This window comes from Coregonus clupeaformis, chromosome 34 (assembly GCF_020615455.1).
Source record: "Coregonus clupeaformis isolate EN_2021a chromosome 34, ASM2061545v1, whole genome shotgun sequence".
In the NCBI taxonomy this organism is placed as follows: Eukaryota; Metazoa; Chordata; class Actinopteri; order Salmoniformes; family Salmonidae; genus Coregonus; species Coregonus clupeaformis.
In genome coordinates this window covers 3,979,115-3,999,463 of record NC_059225.1, presented here as the reverse complement: position 1 = coordinate 3,999,463, position 20,349 = coordinate 3,979,115, and the positions used below count along the sequence as shown (strand labels likewise).

The 20,349-nt window shown below is 48.4% G+C and overlaps 1 protein-coding gene across 1 annotated transcript in view; it reads right to left on the bottom strand.

The window, feature by feature from the left end:
* LOC121549653 (sodium channel protein type 4 subunit alpha-like) overlaps positions 1–20,349 on the bottom strand; it is a 212,548-nt gene that overhangs the window by 66,075 nt on the left and 126,124 nt on the right. The window contains exons 15-16 of the mRNA XM_041861442.2: positions 13,905–14,078; positions 12,623–12,979 (exon numbers count right to left, since the gene is read on the bottom strand). Of these exons, the coding sequence (XP_041717376.2) occupies positions 12,623–12,979; positions 13,905–14,078 (531 nt within the window). The remainder of the gene's footprint in view (positions 1–12,622; positions 12,980–13,904; positions 14,079–20,349) is intronic.

Sequence of the window (20,349 nt, the reverse complement as noted above, 5' to 3'; positions counted from 1 at the left end):
CGCCATTCCATTCGCTCCATTCCAGCCATTATTATGAGCCGTCCTCCCCTCAGCAGCCTCCACTGGTGTATGTACTGTATGTGCACACACAAACACACACACTGAACCAACATCCCACCTGAAACTGCACCAATCATGTCAAAGTACTACACTCTTCGTAACAATAACAACAACATCAACAACAACAAGCCCGTTTACGGCCGCCCGAGCCAAGGCCTGTGTGAAGGATTAAACCCTGCATTCGGAATAAATCACTTTTAACAGCCAACAGCCACATCCTTTTCAATATGGCAGATGAATGCTGCTCCCCCTCCCCATCCTGCAGCCTTGGACCTCTGACTCTGTCCGAGGCAATATCGCCAAGTAAAGACCTCAACCCACAAAGGCTCTATAATAGCAACATACACACAAACACGCACATACATACACCGGCTGCGGCAGCCTCACAACTCATTGGGGGGAAGGGGCAGCAAACCGTGATGCATTCATCAATTTCCCTCGTGAAGGATTACAGAATGTTAGGAGTCCCATCCCACTTGAGCCCGACTCATTTACCAGGAGCGTACCAATTAGTTTAGATTGGGTCAGACCTTTACTCCAGTTAACTGGTTTACTCTCATATAAACCTGTGAAAAAATATATAACAACCTGGCTAAAAGAAAACTGGAGCTCAAACCAAACCACGTACAGCAACAAAACAAGCCAAGTAAGGCTTCTGCATCGCAAGAGATTAGCTCAGGACTAGGGGAGAATACAGAGATATGTTGTGGTAGCCTCAAGGGCCTTGGAGGTGCTGAGGCCTGAACGACAAGGCAGCAGTCTAGCCCCATAGCTCTCTAATACTCCATGCCTGCTTCCCTCTCTGAGACCCAGGGCAGCGCAAATGTCACCTGAACCAAATCGCTCATCACAGCATGCAGTCATGCTTTCCTGCCACAAAACACAGGACACTGATTTGTGTTAGAGAGATAAACCCTGAGATACGAAGGCAGAATATTTAAGGTTGTCGGAATTGAAAGAGTTGTATCTTTCTGTTGTATCGATGTTGCCCAGAATTTGCCATCAGTTGAGTACCGAGTACCAAGCTAAATCTCTCTCTCTCTCTCTCTCTCTCTCTCTCTCTCTCTCTCTCTCTCTCTCTCTCTCTCTCTCTCTCTCTTCTCTCTCTCTCTCTCTCTCTCTCTCTCTCTCTCTCTCTCTCTCTCTCTCTCTCTCTCTCTCTCTCTCTCTCTCTCTCTCTCTCTCTCTCTCTCTCTCTCTCTCTCTCTCTCTCTCTCTCTCTCTCTCTCTCTCTCTCTCTCTCTCTCTCTCTCTCTCTCTCTCTCTCTCTCTCTCTCTCTCTCTCTCTCTCTCTCTCTCTCTCTCTCTCTCTCTCTCTCTCTCTCTCTCTCTCTCTCTCCTCTCTCACTAAAACAACTCTCCCTAATTTAGGATAATCAGTGAAAGCGCTCAAACAAAGTCATAACAGAAAAACCTGTCATAACAGAAAACATGGACATTGTCATATCATTATTGTTCTGGCCACATGACATTGGATAATGTGTGTGTCACAGCACTAACCATATCCCGTCCTTTTTTGGGACACATCCCTTTGGAGACTACATACACTGTACCTGTGGCTCCACCCCTGTGGCTCCACCCTGACTCTGGAGCCGTGTGACTCAGGGCACCTAGAGTATCTGTGTCTGCTCAGAGACACAGGCGTGTGTGTGTTTGTGTGGCGTGTGTGTGTGTGGTGTGTGTATGTGTGTTGCGTGAGCAGGAAAGGTTGGCTGACGTCGCCCGAGTGAACCTCACCAACATGAGAGAAGGATGATGCGCTGCTTACCTCACGGATGACTCAGGGTTGACCCTGTTTAGTCGTAGGACTGACGTTTCACCTGTGGCTTTAGGGGACAGCCCTGGCTACATGTGACAAAATAGGAGACTTGAGTCAGTTTCATGTCATGAGATGGGAGAGAGAGCTCACTTTCTGTGCAAGTTCTAGGTGACCAGCCGAGTATCGAACCTGGGGCGTAGGCATGCCACAAGACTGTTAGCACGCTGAGCTAAAGACCTGGGATTGGCATGGGGAGCTAATGCAAGTCTTCAGGCCTGAGGAAAATATCCTTCATCCTTCATCCTTGTCTAATACCCTTTCACACTAACGTACCAACCCGAACCATACAATACTGCCTCTGATGTTGTCTGCTGGAACTGTTCTGGATACGTAACCAGGCCAGCCCAGCTCAGCTAGGCTCGGTAGTGTGAAATGGGTATATTTGTGTCTGTGTCTTTGTTTAGTGAGGAGAGCAAATTATGTTTATTAGGTCACAATCTCCCAGTGGAGGAGAGTCTAGTGCCTTAGCCTGCCAACCGAACACACAGCGGACAATAAAAGTGCCCAATGAAGCATAAAGACCACTCTTCCAGTCCACTTGAGGCCCTTTATAATGAAATAATGCACTTCAGAAAACATTAAGTGCCCATGATAGTTAACGATGCCATTTAGTTTGATTGACACGCCTCTGATTGATAGAAATGTGTACCGCTAATAACACAGCCCTAATGACAGAGAGGAGAGGCGTATTATTAGACATTGTAATTGCAACCCAGACATTTTCACGTTAAAGCGTTCTTTAAAGCTTTCTTTAAAGCGTTCTTTAAAGCATTGTTTAAAGCGTTCTTTAAAGCGCTTTTTAAACTAATGCTTTTGTGTTTCTCAACATTTTCTTTTAGTTCTTTGTAATGAATTACACCAAATACAATTCTGATGATTTGACACTAATATGTCTAAAATGTAAACTTTCTCTTGAAAAGAGGTATTGAGATTATATCGGTTACACACCAATACACACACAATCCCCCACAATTCCCCACCACTGCCGCCACCTACCAATACACACACAATCCCCCACCACCGCTGCCACCTACCAATACACACACACGTGTCTTGATCCATGCTCATTAGTGTCCAGTCTGCAGAACCCATTGGGTTTTATAATATCGTATTAGTATTAAGAGCCAACATCTGGGTGACCAAACTAAATCAGTCCTCTCTCTCCCAGCCCACCCAGTGCACCACCCTGTCCCAGCCCACCACCCAGTCCCAGCCCACCACCCTGTCCTAGCCACCACCCAGTCCCAGCCCACCACCCAGTCCCAGCCCACCACCCTGTCCCAGCCCACCACCCAGTCCCAGCCCACCACCCAGTCCCAGCCCACCACCCTGTCCTAGCCACCACCCAGTCCCAGCCCACCACCCAGTCCCAGCCCACCACCCTGTCCCAGCCCACCACCCAGTCCCAGCCCACCACCCTGTCCTAGCCACCACCCAGTCCTAGCCCACCACCCAGTCCCAGCCCACCACCCAGTCCCAGCCCACCACCCAGTCCCAGCCCACCACCCTGTCCTAGCCACCACCCAGTCCCAGCCCACCACCCAGTCCCAGCCCACCACTCTGTCCCAGCCCACCACCCAGTCCCAGCCCACCACCCAGTCCCAGCCCTTCACCCTGTCCTAGCCACCACCCTGTCCCAGCCCACCACCCAGTCCCAGCCCACCACCCTGTACTAGCCACCACCCAGTCCCAGCCCACCACCCAGTCCCAGCCCACCACCCAGTCCCAGCCCTTCACCCTGTCCTAGCCACCACCCAGTCCTAGCCCACCACCCAGTCCCAGCCCACCACCCTGTCCTAGCCACCACCCAGTCCCAGCCCACCACCCAGTCCCAGCCCACCACCCTGTCCTAGCCACCACCCTGTCCCAGCCCACCACCCAGTCCCAGCCCACCACCCAGTCCCAGCCCTTCACCCTGTCCTAGCCACCACCCAGTCCTAGCCCACCACCCAGTCCCAGCCCACCACCCTGTCCTAGCCACCACCCTGTCCCAGCCCACCACCCAGTCCCAGCCCACCACCCAGTCCCAGCCCTTCACCCTGTCCTAGCCACCACCCTGTCCTAGCCACCACCCTGTCCCAGCCCACCACCCTGTCCTAGCCACCACCCAGTCCTAGCCCACCACCCAGTCCCAGCCCTTCACCCTGTCCTAGCCACCACCCAGTCCCAGCCCACCACCCAGTCCCAGCCCACCACCCTGTCCTAGCCACCACAGCCAACATCTGGATCCAGGCCACCAGGAGATATCCACCTTATTCCTTCTTAGACACAGACAGGGACACAGCCCAGTTATGACATTAATCAAATGATCTTACCCATTATCAACTTAGAAAAAAGGCTTTTGACTTTTTGTGTTCTCTTCCTCGTATGATGCAGTATAACACCTCATCAGATCAGTCTGGATTTGTTTTACTGTAAATGTACAATGAGGATACAACTGGAGAACAGCTTTTAGAATTTCATCAGTAGCACCAGCAGAATTTCATCAGTAGCACCAGCAGAATTTCATCAGTAGCACCAACAGAATTTAATCGGTAGCACCAGCAGAATTTCATCAGTAGCACCAGCAGAATTTCATCAGTAGCACCAACAGAATTTCATCAGTAGCACCAACAGAATTTCATCAGTAGCACCAACAGAATTTCATCAGTAGCACCAACATAACTCATCAGTAGCACCAACAGAATTTCATCAGTAGCACCAGCAGAATTTCATCAGTAGCACCAACAGAATTTCATCAGTAGCACCAACATAACTCATCAGTAGCACCAACATAATTTAATCAGTAGCACCAGCAGAATTTCATCAGTAGCACCAACAGAATTTCATCAGTAGCACCAACATAATTGGAGCAAATATTGTTTTCATGCCTTCTACTCTCTTGAGGGTCAGTGACATCTTGACAGAGAAGAGAAACAGCAAAATGTCAAGGCAAAATACTAAAAAGTTAGACTTTAATGCACTGTTGATTGGTATTTTACCAACTCACATATCTAGTCCACTATGTGCAGACAAAGTATAGCCAATAGCCATGAGTCATTCAAGACCAAGTACAGCCAACCAATACCTTTGACTGCAGACATTTTAGGATATCTTGACAAACCGAATCTCATTATTGTGTTTGATAACGATTGACATTTGACATTTGACTTGGCATTTGAAGCTGTTCTAGAGTAAAAAAAATAGACCGAAACCCTGTCGTCTGTATTCAAGCAACGACTGTTGTGACAACTGAATATCAAACTGCAACCAAACACGCATGTGCGTGCGCGCACACACACACACTGAGTGGTTACTTTACCCATCCATGCAAAATAATAGTATTTCTGTGCCGATAAGTCACATGAATGCTGGAAGGCGTTAGCCCGTGGGCAGTGTGGCCCACATTCTCACTGCTAAACAGAACCCTTTGAGTGTCTGAATCCTTCTCTCCAAAAACCTACTCAAAAGAGGACTCATTTTACTATGAATCCTGCTGTTACAGTGAGGATCAGCCTATGGCTAGCCTATGGTATGATTTGAGACGCATGATTCAGGATCAAAGTAATTAAAATGCCTTGCGTCAATGAATTTCAATGCTTTAATATTAGTAAGTACTAAACCACTGTGTTATTTGATTAGACTATAGTGAGACTACCCAGGCAGTAAATTATCACATGAATTAAATTCTAATTAAAATGTGGTGATTATTTGGTGACATTAGAATTACTTGGTGATGGCTTTTTCTAATCTGTTGTAATCTGCTTGGAGCAAAACACAACAACAACAAATCCCCCCAAAACTATTGCCATCAGAGCTAACTGCTGCCAGTTGTGCCTGGGTATTAACACCTTGTATAGTTAGGAGTCCCACAGTGCCAGGGTCCAATGGAAGGATACCACCTGACATTGAACCTTCCAAAGAGACACCTTAGGAATCTCAAGGTCTCTCCTCTCATCAGTGAGTGTTGAATGCCACACACACACACACACACACACACACACATACAAAGCCCAGTGCCAGTCCTACTAATGGTCCAGGTAATACCATCGTGTTGTCACATTTGCATGTATTCCAGCAGCTTGGGTTGCTGTTTCCTCATCTCATCTGCTGGCCTGTGTGTGCATGTGTGTGTGTGTGTGTGTGTGTGTGTGTGTGTGTGTGTGTGTGTGTGTGTGTGTGTGTGTGTGTGTGTGTGTGTGTGTGTGTGTGTGTGTGTGTGTGTTTGTGTGTGTGTGTGTGTGTGCGCGCGTGCGCGTGCTGCGTGTGTGTGCGTGCGCGTGGGTGTGCGCCACTACTTTATGTAAGTGTGTGTGAGTGTGTGTGTGTGTGTGTGTGTGTGTGTGGCATTTAACACTCACTGATGAGAGACCTTGAGACTCACTCTCTGCCTTAGTTTACTTCTGGCTGATCTGGTGATGAATGACGGTGATACACACTAGCACATCAATCAAACCTGTCATTAAACATTTACCTGTCTACATAGTAGGGGAGGCTTCCTGTGAAAACTGATATCCTCCAAAATGTCTGCATACATGCATATATAATATCAAAGCTATCTTGTTACCTAGGATTACGTTTACATACAGTGCCTTGCAAAAGTATTCATCCCCCTTGGCGTTTTTCCTATTTTGTTGCATTACAACCTGTAATTTAAATTGATTTTTATTTGCATTTCATGTAATGAACACACACAAAATAGTCCAAATTGGTGAAGTGGAATGAAAAAAATATATATTTTTAAAAATTCTAAAAAATAAATAACGGAAAAGTGGTGCGTGCATATGTATTCACCCCCTTTGCTATGAAGCCCCTAAATAAGATCTGGTGCAACCAATTACCTTCAGAAGTCACATAATTAGTTAAATAAAGTCCACCTGTGTGCAATCTAAATGTCACATGATCTGTCACATGATCTCAGTATATATACACCTGTTCTGAAAGGGCCCAGAGTCTGCAACACCACTAAGCAAGGGGCACAATCAAGCAAGTGGCACCATGAAGACCAAGGAGCTCTCCAAACAGGTCAGAGACAAAGTTTTGGAGAAGTACAGATCTGGGTTGGGTTATAAAAACATATCAGAAACTTTGAACATCCCACTGAGCACCATTAAATCCATTATTAAAAAGTAGAAAGAATATGGCACCACAACAAACCTGCCAAGAGAGGGCCGCCCACCAAAACTCACGGACCAGGCAAGGAGGGCATTAATCAGAGAGGCAACAAAGAGACCACAGATAACCCTGAAGGAGCTGCAAAGCTCCACAGCGGAGATTGGAGTATCTGTCCATAGGACCACTTTAAGCCGTACACTCCAGAGAGCTGGGCTTTACGGAAGAGTGGCCAGAAAAAAAGCCATTGCTTAAAGACAAAAATAAGCAAACACGTTTGGTGTTCGCCAAAAGGCATGTGGGAGACTCCCCAAACATATGGAAGAAGGTACTCTGGTCAGATGAGACTAAAATTGAGCTTTTTGGCCATCAAGGAAAACGCTATGTCTGGCGCAAACCCAACACCTCTCCTCACCCCGAGAACACCATGCTGTGGGGATGTTTTTCATCGGCAGGGACTGGGAAACTGGTCAGAATTGAAGGAATAATGGATGGCGCTAAATACAGGGAAATTCTTGAGGGAAACCTGTTTCAGTCTTCCAGAGATTTGAGACTGGTTCACCTTCCAGCAGGACAATGACCCTAAGCATACTTCTAAAGCAACACTCAAGTGGTTTAAGGGGAAACATTTAAATGTCTTGGAATGGCCTTGTCAAAGCCAAGACCTCAATCCAATTGAGAAAGATTGCTGTACACCAGCGGAACCCATCCAACTTGAAGGAGCTGGAGCAGTTTTGCCTTGAAGAATGGGCAAAAATCCCAGTGGCTAGATGTGCCAAGATTATAGAGACATACCCCAAGAGACTTGCAGCTGTAATTGCTGCTAAAGGTGGCTCTACAAAGTATTGACTTTGGGGGGGTGAATAGTTATGCACGCTCAAGTTTTCTTGTTTGTTTCACCCAAAAACATATTTTGCATCTTCAAAGTGGTAGGCATGTTGTGTAAATTAAATTATACAACCCCCCCAAAAATCAATTTTAATTCCAGGTTGTAAGGCAACAAAATAGGAAAAATGCCAAGGGGGTGAATACTTTTGCAAGCCACTGTAGAATTAAACAGTTTTCATAATGATGAACGTCTTGCCTCTCTGATGCTAAGAGAAAACCAACCTGCATGTACAGCGGACATGGTGTGAGATTGATGGCAACCTGACCCAGCCTTGTCCCTGGTCGTGCACACACACATACACAACCCAGGCTATAAACTCGGCTTGCCCATCAGATAACAGGCCTACTTTCACCTCTCCAGTTACCAGGCTGTCCGTTCTGCTTTGAATAATGCTGATTAGCACCAGCCCCCTGCAGGTGCAGGCACCCGGAGCGTATCCGCTCGCATCATCTGCTGTGCTGATTGAGGCTCCAAGCCCAGTAGACAGGGACATACACACACAGACACTCACGCACAGACACAGACAGACAAATCAATCACATGTTACTTGTCACATGCTTCGTAAACAACAGGTGTAGACTAACAGTGAAATGCTTAAATACCCAAAAATGTATAAATACACAATGAGTAATGATAACGGCTATATACACAGGGAACCAGTACCTAGTCGATGTGCAGGAGTAAGACGTAATTGAAGTAGATACTGTATGTACATATAGGTAGGGGTAATGTGACTAGGCAACAGGATAGATAATAAACAATAGCAGCAGTGTATGTGATGAGTCACACACACATCTCTCTCTGTTTAGTGAACCCCCTTCCCACACACACACTCACACAAGTGCACAACTCTCTCTCTCTCTCTCTCTCTTCTGTCTCTCTCTCTCTCTTCTCTCTCTCTCTCTCTCTCTCTCTCTCTCTCGACTGACGGCACGTTTCTGTTTCCACCGTTTGTGGTCCAAACAACCTTTCCATGTTAGAGGCTGAGGGGACGAGAGGTACAAGGCTGGTAAGGTAACACGGCCACCGAGATGATTAAAGGTGATAACTATCCACTATCCCTGTACAAATGTAGGATGTTAATTTGATCACTCTTTTGTTTCTGAGAAATGCTAACTTGTACTGTAGTGTATTCGATGTTTAAAAATGATTCTAAAGTTTGTAATTTCCACTTTAAAATGTCAGACTTGATTTGCCCTAACAAAAAGTTTATCAACCCCTACAAAAAATGTCCATTAATTAAAATCCACATAATAACTCACATTTCCTGTTGCTACAGTTTGCTATTCCTGTTGTATCAAACTGGCTTAAATTAAGATCGTACATTTGTATATTCACTCAGTCCCCCAAACCAAGACCACACAGTATACCTGAACCTTACTGGCCGTGGCCCACATGCAGTATGTTACAGAGCAGGGGAGTAGGGTTAGGCTGACAAGCTGCCTGCTTCTGAACGTTGTTGCCGGGGATGAGAGTGGCAGGCGGTGGCGTAATGACCTGTGTTTGTGCTGCACACACACCGCGTTCACAGGATTCCCAGAACAGTAGATTAGAGAATGCTATTGTCATGGATCTTCACGATTCTCAACCCCTCCCCCCCTTCTCTCTTTTAGTCTCTCTCTCTCTCTCTCTCTCTCTCTCTCTCTCTCTCTCTCTCTCTCTCTCTCTCTCTCTCTCTCTCTCTCTCTCTCTCTCTCTCTCTCTCTCTCTCTCTCTCTCTCTCTCTCTCTCTCTCTCTCTCTCTCTCTCTCTCTCTCTCTCTCTCTCTCTCTCTCTCTCTCTCTCTCTCTCTCTCTCTCTCTCTCTCTCTCTCTCTCTCTCTCTCTCTCTCTCTCTCTCTCTCTCTCTCTCTCTCTCTCTCTCTCTCTCTCTCTCTCTCTCTCTCTCTCTCTCTCTCTCTCTCTCTCTCTCTCTCTCTCTCTCTCTCTCTGAGTGTTCACAGAGTACCATGCAGGAGAGGGGAGTGTTCACAGAGTACCATGCATGAGAGGGGACTGTTCACAGAGTACCATGCAGGAGAGGGGAGTGTTCACAGAGTACCATGCAGGAGAGGGGAGTGTTCACAGAGTACCATGCAGGATAGGTGAGTGTTCACAGAGTACCATGCAGGAGAGGGGAGTGTTCACAGAGTACCATGCAGGAGAGGGGAGTGTTCACAGAGTACCATGCAGGAGTGTTCACAGAGTACCATGCAGGAGAGGGGAGTGTTCACAGAGTACCATGCAGGAGAGGGGAGTGTTCACAGAGAACCATGCAGGAGAGGGAAGTGTTCACAGAGTACCATGTAGGAGAAGTGGTTCACAACACTTGAGACAATAGGGACCTGAGACAGAAGATCACTTGAGGTCAGGTTTGGATACCTAGAAGAGTGCTCATTTTCTAATGAACCTCAGTATGACTCGCGTCTTTTGACGTTGACGTTTGTTGATCTGGATCTGTTAACACGCCTTCCCACATCAGACATTTTGTCAGCCTCCCGATGAGACACTGGCAGCCATGTTATGTTACACAACACAAGGTCTCGCAGGCCAGGCAGCTCTAAGTCTCAACCGACCTCCTTTGACTGCTCAGCTAAAATAAATATGACAGGGGAGGGAGGAGGAGGGAGAGAGAGAAGAGGAGGTAGAGAATGAGGGAGGAGGAGGGAGAGAGCGAAGAGGAGGTGGGGGAGGAGGAGGGAGGAGGAGGAGGGAGAGAGAAGAGGAGGTGGGGGAGGAGAAGGAGGGAAGGAGGGAGGAGGGAGAGAGAAGAGGAGGTGGGGGGAGGAGGAGGAGGGAAGGGGGGAGGAGGGATGGGGGAGGCCGAGGTCGAGAGAGGCGGAGGAGGGAGGCAGAAGCGAGGAGGAGAGGGACGGGGCCTCTGACACAAGTACGTAAGCAAATGACAGGCGCTGACTTGACTAAGGGACTGGGGGCGACCCCGCAGAGAAAGATAATATTAGCAGATACATTTGGCTGGGTAATTGAGGCTTCGTCACTCGCCTGCCCCGCGGATGGGAACAGTAGTGGTGCATGTTGTGAAAGAGGCCACCACTGAGGACAGAGAGGACACAGTAGATAGAGAGAGATACTGGGAAGGCTGAGTACCACTCCATATAGTAGAGGGCCTCGACTCATTTAGTCCCTAATTAAGTGGCTCAGTGGGTTGGGGTAGGGCAGTGGCAAGGATGTGGGTTCACTTCCCGCATGGTAATCATGAGACATTTTGTATTTCAACAACCCTAACACATACTGTAGGAGACTTATGCAGTAACCCTCAGAATGGCATTGGGCTGCCCAACAATGCCAGTGTAAACTTCAACACCTGTCTACATGTCAGTTAGTGTGGAAAACCCCTCACCCATGACAGCCTTAAGGAGATGTCATTAGGTCTGCCAGCACAGAGAGAGAGAGAGAGAGATAGATAGAATGAGAGAGAGAGAGAGAGAGAGAGAGAGAGAGAGAGAGAGAGAGAGAGATACAGAGAGCAGAAAAACAGTCAAGGAAGACAGCCTTGTAAGTGTGCAGATATCCCCATGATCTAGCAAAACTGCTGAAGTCAGCTCTAAAATCATCGACAAAACAGCAGCAACACTGCATAGTCTTCTTTGACAAATGCTATCTAGACCAACTTGGGCCCAGGACCCTGTTTCCTTCATTAACACTGTTAGATTCACCAGCTGAACCCCTGACCTGGCCCAAAGCTCAACACTACCGGTGTTCAATAAATGGCTCCATTATAGGACATTATAGAATGTTAGGGGTGTCTTTTAATTACTGTACATGTGGAGCAACAGTCCTTTTCTAAGGGACACAAAGTGGTCACAAAACAGAACCCTGTGACATTACACCATTTCATCCCTTTGTGTTCTTTTTGCCGAGGCTAACAAGGCTAGCCACTGCCAGGCATGCGTCTTTGTGAAACTGAATCAGGCCCCGTATCGGGAACATGTGAGCTTTGTGGGGAAGGGGGAGGGGGAGGGGGAGGATCATTTTATTGCAACCTGCCCTTACTCCCCTCCACCGACCCACTGCAGCTCTGGACACAGTAGTGGGTGGTGGGTTCGAGTTCGACGAGGGCCACCATCAGGATCGTGTTGACTCGGTACCGGTACCCCCTGTATATAGCCTCGTTGTTGTTATGTAATCTAATTGTTACTTTTTATTTTATTTTTTACTTTGTTTATTTAGGAAATATTTTCTTAGCTCTTTTTCTTGAACTGCATTGTTGGTTAAGGGCTGTAAGTAAGCATTTCACGGTATGGTCTACACCTGTTGTATTCGTCGCATGTAACAAATAAAATTTGATTTGATTTGATACCGCTACCAAAACAGTTCATGGAGATTAGCTCGCCCCCCCCGTCCTCCCTCCTTTCCCCCAACCCCTTTACACCCCTGCCCACCCTGCAAAAAGCTCCAACCATGGCAGGTAGAGAGACATTGGTAGGTGGGAGATCAAGTGGAAGGGCAGAAAGCTAGAGGAGGCACTCACCACCTCACTCACACATGCACACAAACAAACACCCCATGTTTTTTGAGGACACTTGGTAATGTCAAACTTGGGTATAAGCCCTGAAATTACACAAACTCTAGAAGTCGCATGAACAACACGGCAAAACTAAATCAGACAAAAAATTGTTTTGTGTCTAATGCAGTTTTTCTTCAAAAGCTATTAAACTATTTAAAACCAACCCTAACCAAAGAGACTGAGTGACTTAGTTTGACCTAGACAGACCTTATAAACCCACACTGACCAAAGAGACTGAGTGACTTAGTTTGACTCACCACCAGGTTCCCGATCACCATGACGAGCATGAAGACCAGGATGCAGAGAGGTTGCCCGGCCACCTCCATACAATCCCACATGGTCTCAATCCACTCGCCACACAGCACCCGGAACACGATGAGGAACGAGTGGAAGAAGTCCTTCATGTGCCAGCGCGGCAGCGTACAGTCCCTGGAGATCTTACACACACAGTCCTGGTAGTTCTTGCCGAACAGCTGCATGCCCACCACGGCAAAGATGAAGACTATGATGGCTAGGACCAGGGTCAGGTTTCCCAGGGCGCCCACAGAGTTGCCGATGATCTTGATGAGCGTGTTGAGGGTGGGCCACGACTTGGCCAGCTTGAACACCCTCAGCTGTGGGGGGAGGGGGGGAGTTAGTTATCTGAGAAATGACTTTAGTAATGGATGTTAACTAGAAGTTGAATCAAGAGATTTAGAGATAGATTCACCTTTTCTTTATCCTATTCTCATCTTCAAGTTTAAACTTTTAAAAGTTAATAAAATGTCTATTAGTCACATTTCACTTTTTTTTGTGTGTGTAATTTTTACCCCCCCCTTTTCGTGATTATGATCTTGTCTCATCGCTGCAACTCCCCAATGGGTTCGGGAGAGGCGAAGGTCGAGTCATGCGTCCTGCGAAACATGACCCGCCTAACACCCGCTCGCTTAACCCGGAAGCCAGCTGCACCAATGTGTCGGAGGAAACACCGTTCAACTTATGACCGAAGTCAGCCTGCAGGCGCCCGGCCCGCCACAAGGAGTTGCTAGAGCACGATGAACCAAGTAAAGCCCACCCGGCCAAACCCGGACGACGCTGGGCCAATTGTGCGCCGCCCTATGGGACGCCCGGTCCCGGCCAGTAATGACACAGGATCGAACCCCAGGCTGTAGTGACGCAGCAACACTGCGATGCAGTGTCTTAGACCACTGTGCCACTCGGTAGGCCCACGTTTCACATTTCTAAATAAAGAAGTGGCTACTGACTACAATTCAAATCATTCTGTCAATGGGATGTGGTAGTAAAAAGAGGTTACATAACTCAGGCTGCTTTAGTAACTGTTGAGAAGGACTTGCCAATGGTCTCACAGTTAGGGGGACTTACAGTTGGCATACATGTACAGTATCATTGGGAGAGAGACCTAACCAGTCACACTGTCAAACAGTGCAGCCAGCAACATATCAATTTCCAGACAACCATCATCTACAAACACACAGAGAGACAGACAGCACACAGAGACACAGATAGGCCCGTGTGGCGACATGTTCAATGGTTAAATACCAGTCTGAAGGACCGGAGAACGGACAGTCCCTCCACCTCAGATAGACCCAGCTCCATCAGGCTTAGGCACACAATGATGCTGTCAAAGATGTTCCAACCTTGCTGGAAATAGTAGTATGGATCCAGAGCGATGATCTTTAAGACCATCTCAGCGGTGAAGATCCCAGAGAATACCTAGGAAACGCAGACACAGACAGACAGAGAGGGAGAGCTTAGCCTGGTGGTAGGAAACTTCAGAGCAGGTTAGAGTCAGAATCAGGCCTCCTTTTTTGCACATGAAGCACTGCAGTAGAACACTGCTGTCTGCCACTTTGCCTGATTGCCTCCCAATCGACTGATCTTATCCATCTGGAACTATCTGGAAGTCAGGCCTGGACAACGTTTCCACAACTAACTTGAAGTACTAGTGGGAGCTGACGAGAAATGTTTTGAAATAAGATCTAAAGGATTGTGGAATTTGCCCAAAACCACCCTCCTAAAAAAACAGTAGATTTTTTTTGCCAATGCCTACCCATACAAGCACAGCAGCTCTACTTGCATTGTTGACAAGCGCACCGCACTCGACAAAAGGTCATTTACGCTTGAGCCGACATCCGCAGCGTTTAATGTGAATGTGATCTCAGCGAACATCAGGGAAATTGCCAGTACAATGCACCTTTGATTAAATCCCTGTCTTGCTGTTTTCTTCATTGGAGTGTCTGGAGCTGCGGCATCAAACTCCACAGTTAATGCAACGTCAATAATAACACTGAGACCTCAGACTGGGAGCTTTCCTGTATATTGAATTAAGACTCACAGCCTGTACTGCACACAGTGAGCTGGCTCCTGTGTCCCACCTAATCTCCTTAAGGGGAAATCTGCTTATGATATCAGTTTTCAGATGCTGTTTTAGGAGAATCCTCATCTCTTTCATGGTAGCCACCATTGGTTTTTTTTTTCTTCCTTTGGCTGGACCCCTATGGAGATAGGTATTGCCTCTTGCTCTGTGTTTGTGTGGTAAAAGCTGAAGCAGCTGACAGCTCTGCAGTTTAGGTGTGTACGTGTATTTGTGCTTGCTTCTGTGATCTCCGTGTGTTTTCGTCTTGCAGCTCTCTGCTAGTTGTTCCTTGCAAACGTGCTCCTCGATGTGACACAGAGTACGTGACACATGGATGGAAGGGGGGGGGTGTAGCGGGTGGACAAGGTGAAATCGTCATAGGGCGCGTCTGGGTAGCCTTGAAAGGATCTGATCTGTAGGTCATGTCCACACACACACACACACACACACACAAACACACACACACACAGTGAGTGGCTGAGTGGGCAGTGCGTTGTGATTACAGCTGGGATATTGACTGGCACTGAAGCCCCCACTTTCAGTCGCCTGGAGTGGCCCAATGTCAGTGTGTGTGTGTGTGTGTGTGTGTGCGCGCCTGCCTACCTGCTTTGGTGTATGTGTGTATCCATTCTCATTTACATGGGGCTCATTAAGCTCGGCACACAGCTCGTTATGGATGACGAGGGACTTCACAATCATACCGTTATTACGCTGTCAGGACCCGAGGACAAGACAGGGTGTTTATTCTGATTGGGCGGAGGAGTATCCTGCGAGCAATGATGCTGCCGCTGCATCTATCACAGAGATCAGTGCCAACATTGAGCCAGGAAGACGTCCAACATGACATGGCATCGCCCCAGAGAAGGACAACACATGGACATGTAGCCTACTACATGAATTGATTGGGTTTGTGGGTCGCACTTTATTCTGATAGTCCCATATAGATGATCTACAGATGGTCATATTATCAACAAACAACTGCTTGCTAAGTGTAATGACGCTCCAGGAGAGTGAGGATCCATTTGCAGTTTTATTACAATCTGGGTCGTACAAACAGGGTCAATCGCCAGCAGACACAACAGTAGGGATAAGGCAACTCGTAATCCAGGTACAGGCATAAGGTCAGGGCAGGCAGCAAGCTTACAAAAATCAGTCCAGTAAAGAATATAGTCCAGGGCAGGCAGCAAAGAATCAAGGAGGGAAAACAGTCCAGAGTAAATCCACGGGCAGACAGACACAGGCGAAACGCTCAGAAATGATCACCAGGGTAAACAAGACTTCGCAAAGAGAGAGAGTTTGAGAGCACCTAAATAGTCTACTGATGGGAGTCAGGTGCAACGGTAATCAGAGCCAGGTATGTGGGAAATGTAGTTCAGGGGTTTAATACTCAGGAGAGGGTTCCCTCTGGTGGTGAGCAGGAGGAACAGCGGGAGTCTCGTTTGTGACAGAGCCCCCCTGCGAGCGGCTCCTGACGCGAAGAGGCGAACGACGCCGGGGTCTTCCTCGAGGTCGGGGGGCCGGTTTCTCCGGGTGCGTCCTATGGAACTCAGTCATGAGTGCGGGGTCGAGTATGTCCTCTGTATTAACCCAGGATCGCTCTTCCGGTCCGTACCCCTCCCAATCCACCAGATATTGGAGGAGCCTGCCCCGGCGTCTGGAATCGAGTAGATCTCGAACCTGATATGCCTCCTCGCCGTCCACCAAGATGGGTGGGGGGCCCTGATCACTGGTCTGCTCCTCCTCCTCCGCTCTCGGACCACCAGCGGGTTTGAGAAGTGATACATGAAAAGTGGGAGAGATACGATAATTAGAGGGTAATGCCAAACGGAAGGAAACTGGTGTAATCTGTTTAACAATTTGGAAGGGACCTACATACCTGGGACTGAGTTTCTTGCAAGGAAGTCTGAGGCGTAGGTCTCGAGTGGATAGCCAGACCCATTGACCTGGAGTATATTCGGGATTGGGGCGACGGTGACGATTGGCCTGCAACTTCTGTTTCCTGACAGCACGTAGCAAGTGGGTGTGAGCCTGACTCCAGATGTCCTCGCTTCTCTGGAGCCAGTCGTTGACAGAGGGTACCTCAGTGGGTTCCCCTGACCATGGAAATAGGGGAGGTTGGAAGCCCATGACACATTGGAATGGAGTTAGACCGGTGGAGGGTTTCTGGAGTGAGTTCTGTGCATACTCCGCCCACATGAGGAATCGACTCCAGTCTGCTTGGTTCTGATGACAGTAGGCTCTGAGAAACCGGGTGATCTCCTGATTGAGGCGTTCTGTCTGACCATTAGATTGTGGGTGATATCCTGAAGTGAGGCTAATGTTGATGTTGAGTTGTTGGAAGAATGCTGACCATACTCTGGATGTGAATTGGGGCCCCCGGTCCGACACGATGTCCTCAGGCAGGCCATAGAAGCGAAACACAAGATTGCACATGAGTTCGGCTGTTTCCAATGCTGTGGGCAGTTTGGGAAGTGGAATCAACCGGCAGGCCTTGGAGAAGCGATCTATGACAGTGAATATTGTGGTGTTCCCATTGGACTTGGGAAGATCGGTAATAAAGTCTATGGCAAGATGGGACCATGGTCGGTGGGGAACTGGCAGTGGTTGCAGTAGGCCCGATGGTAGTTGTCTGAGATGTTTGCTTGTGTTACAGGTGGTGCATTCGTTAATGAATTTTATTGTGTCTGCCCGCAAGGTTGGCCACCAAAAGCTGTTCTGAAGCAGGTGAACAGTGGCAGCGATTCCAGGATGACCGGAGCTGAGTACGGAGTGAACTTGCTGTAGCACTTTCTGACAGAGATCCTGAGGTACAAAAGTTTTGTTAGGGGGGCATTCGGGAGGAGGGGTCTTTTGTGAATTGGCCTGGGTGAGCTCTGTCATGATGTCCCACTGAATAGGGGCCACGATTAATGACTCAGGAAACAGGGTTTCCTTGGATTCAGTGGGAACTACACCGTCGTGTTGGCGTGATAATGCGTCTGCTTTGGTGTTCTTTGAACCGGGACGATAGGTAACGGTGAAGTCAAATCGTGTAAAGAAGAGAGCCCACCTCGCTTGTCTGGGATTCAGTCTCTTGGCAGATCGCAATTATTCCAGATTCTTGTGGTCAGTTAGAATCACAAACGGGTGTTTAGCTCCCTCCAGCCAATGACGCCACTCCTCCATAGCTGCTTTCATGGCCAACAGTTCTCGGTTTCCGACGTCATAGTTCTGTTCGGCTGGACTAAGTTTGCGGGAGTAATAGGCGCACGGATAGAGCTTGAGTGGGGATCCGTGCCGCTGTGAGAGGATGGCCCCAATGCCCGTATTAGAAGCGTCCACCTCAACTGTAAACGGGATTTCAGGATTAGGGTGGTGGAGGATGGGGGCAGATGTGAAACGTGACTTGAGTTCTGCGAAAGCCTCCTGTGCTGTAGTTGACCAGGTGAGGTGTGGTGCATTTCTCTTAGTCATAGAGGTTAAGGGAGAGGCTACCGAGCTGAAATTCCTGATGAAGCGTCGGTAGAAGTTCGCAAATCCCAAGAAGCGTTGTAACTCCTTTAAGGTTACTGGCAGTGGCCAGTCTAGAACGGCCTTGACCTTCTTCTCGTCCATGGCGACTCCCTCCTGGTTGATGATGTAGCCCAAGAAAGACGTGGAAGTCTGGTGAAATTCGCACTTCTCTGCTTTGGCGTATAATTGGTGATCAATGAGTCGTTGTAATACTGTTCTCACGTGTTGCACGTGTTCCTCATAGGTGTTGGAATAGACGAGAATGTCATCGATGTAAACAATTACCCAACGATTAAGCATGTCCCGAAAGACGTCATTGATAAACGACTGAAATACGGACGGACTATTGGACAGCCCGAAAGGCATCACCAAATACTCATAGTGCCCAGTGCTGGTAGAGAAGGCTGTCTTCCATTCATCACCGTCCCGGATGCGAATGAGATTGTAGGCGCTGCGGAGGTCCAGTTTGGAGAAGTACTTGGCTTTGCGGAGTTGTTCTAGGGCAGCTGGTACCAGCGGTAAAGGATATCGAAACTTGACGGTGATGTCGTTGAGACCCCGGTAGTCGATACAGGGGCGTAGGCCACCGTTTTTTTTTTTAACAAAGAAGAAGCCAGAGGCTGCAGGTGATGTCGACGTTCTAATGAACCCCTCGAAAGTTCCTCCTCGATGTAGTTGTTCGTGGCTTCTGATTCGGGTTGTGATAGGGGGAAGATTCGGCCCTTAGGTGGTGTTGTGCCTGGTAATAGTTCGATGGAACAGTCGCTTGATCGGTGGAGGGGGAGTTCCATCGCCTTGGTCTTGCTAAAAGCTTCGATGAGGTCAGAGTATTCAATGGGAAGAGTGGGGAAAAGGACCGGCTCGTCCTTTAGCGTGACGGTCTGAATGGAGAGTGAAGGGCTGCCAGTTAAGCAGTTGGAGTGACATGACGGGTCCCATTTGATGATACGACCCTCCCTCCATGAGATGAGGGGATTATGTTGACGTAGCCAGGGGAGTCCAAGAATAACCGGGTTATGAGGTGATGAGATGACGTAGAAACGAATTACCTCAGTGTGAAGGGTACCCGGTCTGTAGTTGAAGGTCCACGGTGGTGTGCAGGACCCTCCCATCGCCGAGAGGCCGTCCATCTAGCGCCTCCACTGCTAATTGAGAGTTACAGGAGATTAATGGGAGTTGTTGTTGTTGGGCAAACTCGTGAGACATAAAGTTCCCGGCTGCTCCTGAGTCTAATAGAGCTGATGTGGATATATGATTGCCCTCTAGAGATAATACTATAGGTACTTTGATGCAAGAACTGGAATGATGTGCTTGAACACAAGGACTCACCGAAGAGGGATTACGAGGAGGTGGTCTTGTGGGGCAAAACGCCCTCAGATGGCCCGGTTGACCACAATAGAGGCAGAGATGTTGACGTATGCGGCGTTCTCGTTCTTCCGGAGTCAGGTGAGTATATCCGAGCTGCATGGGTTCAGTTTGAGACAGAGTGACCGGGTATTGTGTGCTGGTGGGTACCGTTCTGAGTGGGACGACGTGAACGAATCAGATTGTCAATCTGAATGGTTAGTTCGATGAATTGATTCAGCGATTTCCCTTCATCTCGCCAGGCCAGTTCGGATTGCAACTCCAAGCTGAGTCCCTTGCGAAAGAGCAGTTTAAGTGTGCTCTCCACCCAGTCGGTTTGAGCTGCTAGAGTGCGAAATGTCAAAGCATATTCTGCTGCGGTATTCCTGCCCTGGCTCAACGCAAGTAGTCGGTCATCAGCTCTCATACCTCCCTCCGGGTGTTCAAATATTTCCCGGAAGCGTTGAAGAAAGGTACCAAACGATGGAAAAGCAGTGCCATCCTCTCTCCAAACCGCCGTCACCCACTCTAACGCCTTGTCAGCGAGGAGTGAGCATACCAAGGAAATCTTGCTGGCATCGGTGACATACATAGCTGGTTGTTGATCAATGAATAATGAACATTGCAGTAGAAATCCCTTACTTTTAGTTGGGTTGCCGTCGAACTTATCAGGGAGAGCCAGACGTGGGTTAACTGTGAGTGACGGTGGTGGAGAAGCGCCCACACTCGCGTTCGGTGGAGGAGGGGCTGGGTTCGTTAGCGACACCGGCAACCTCTGTAGCGTCCCTGACG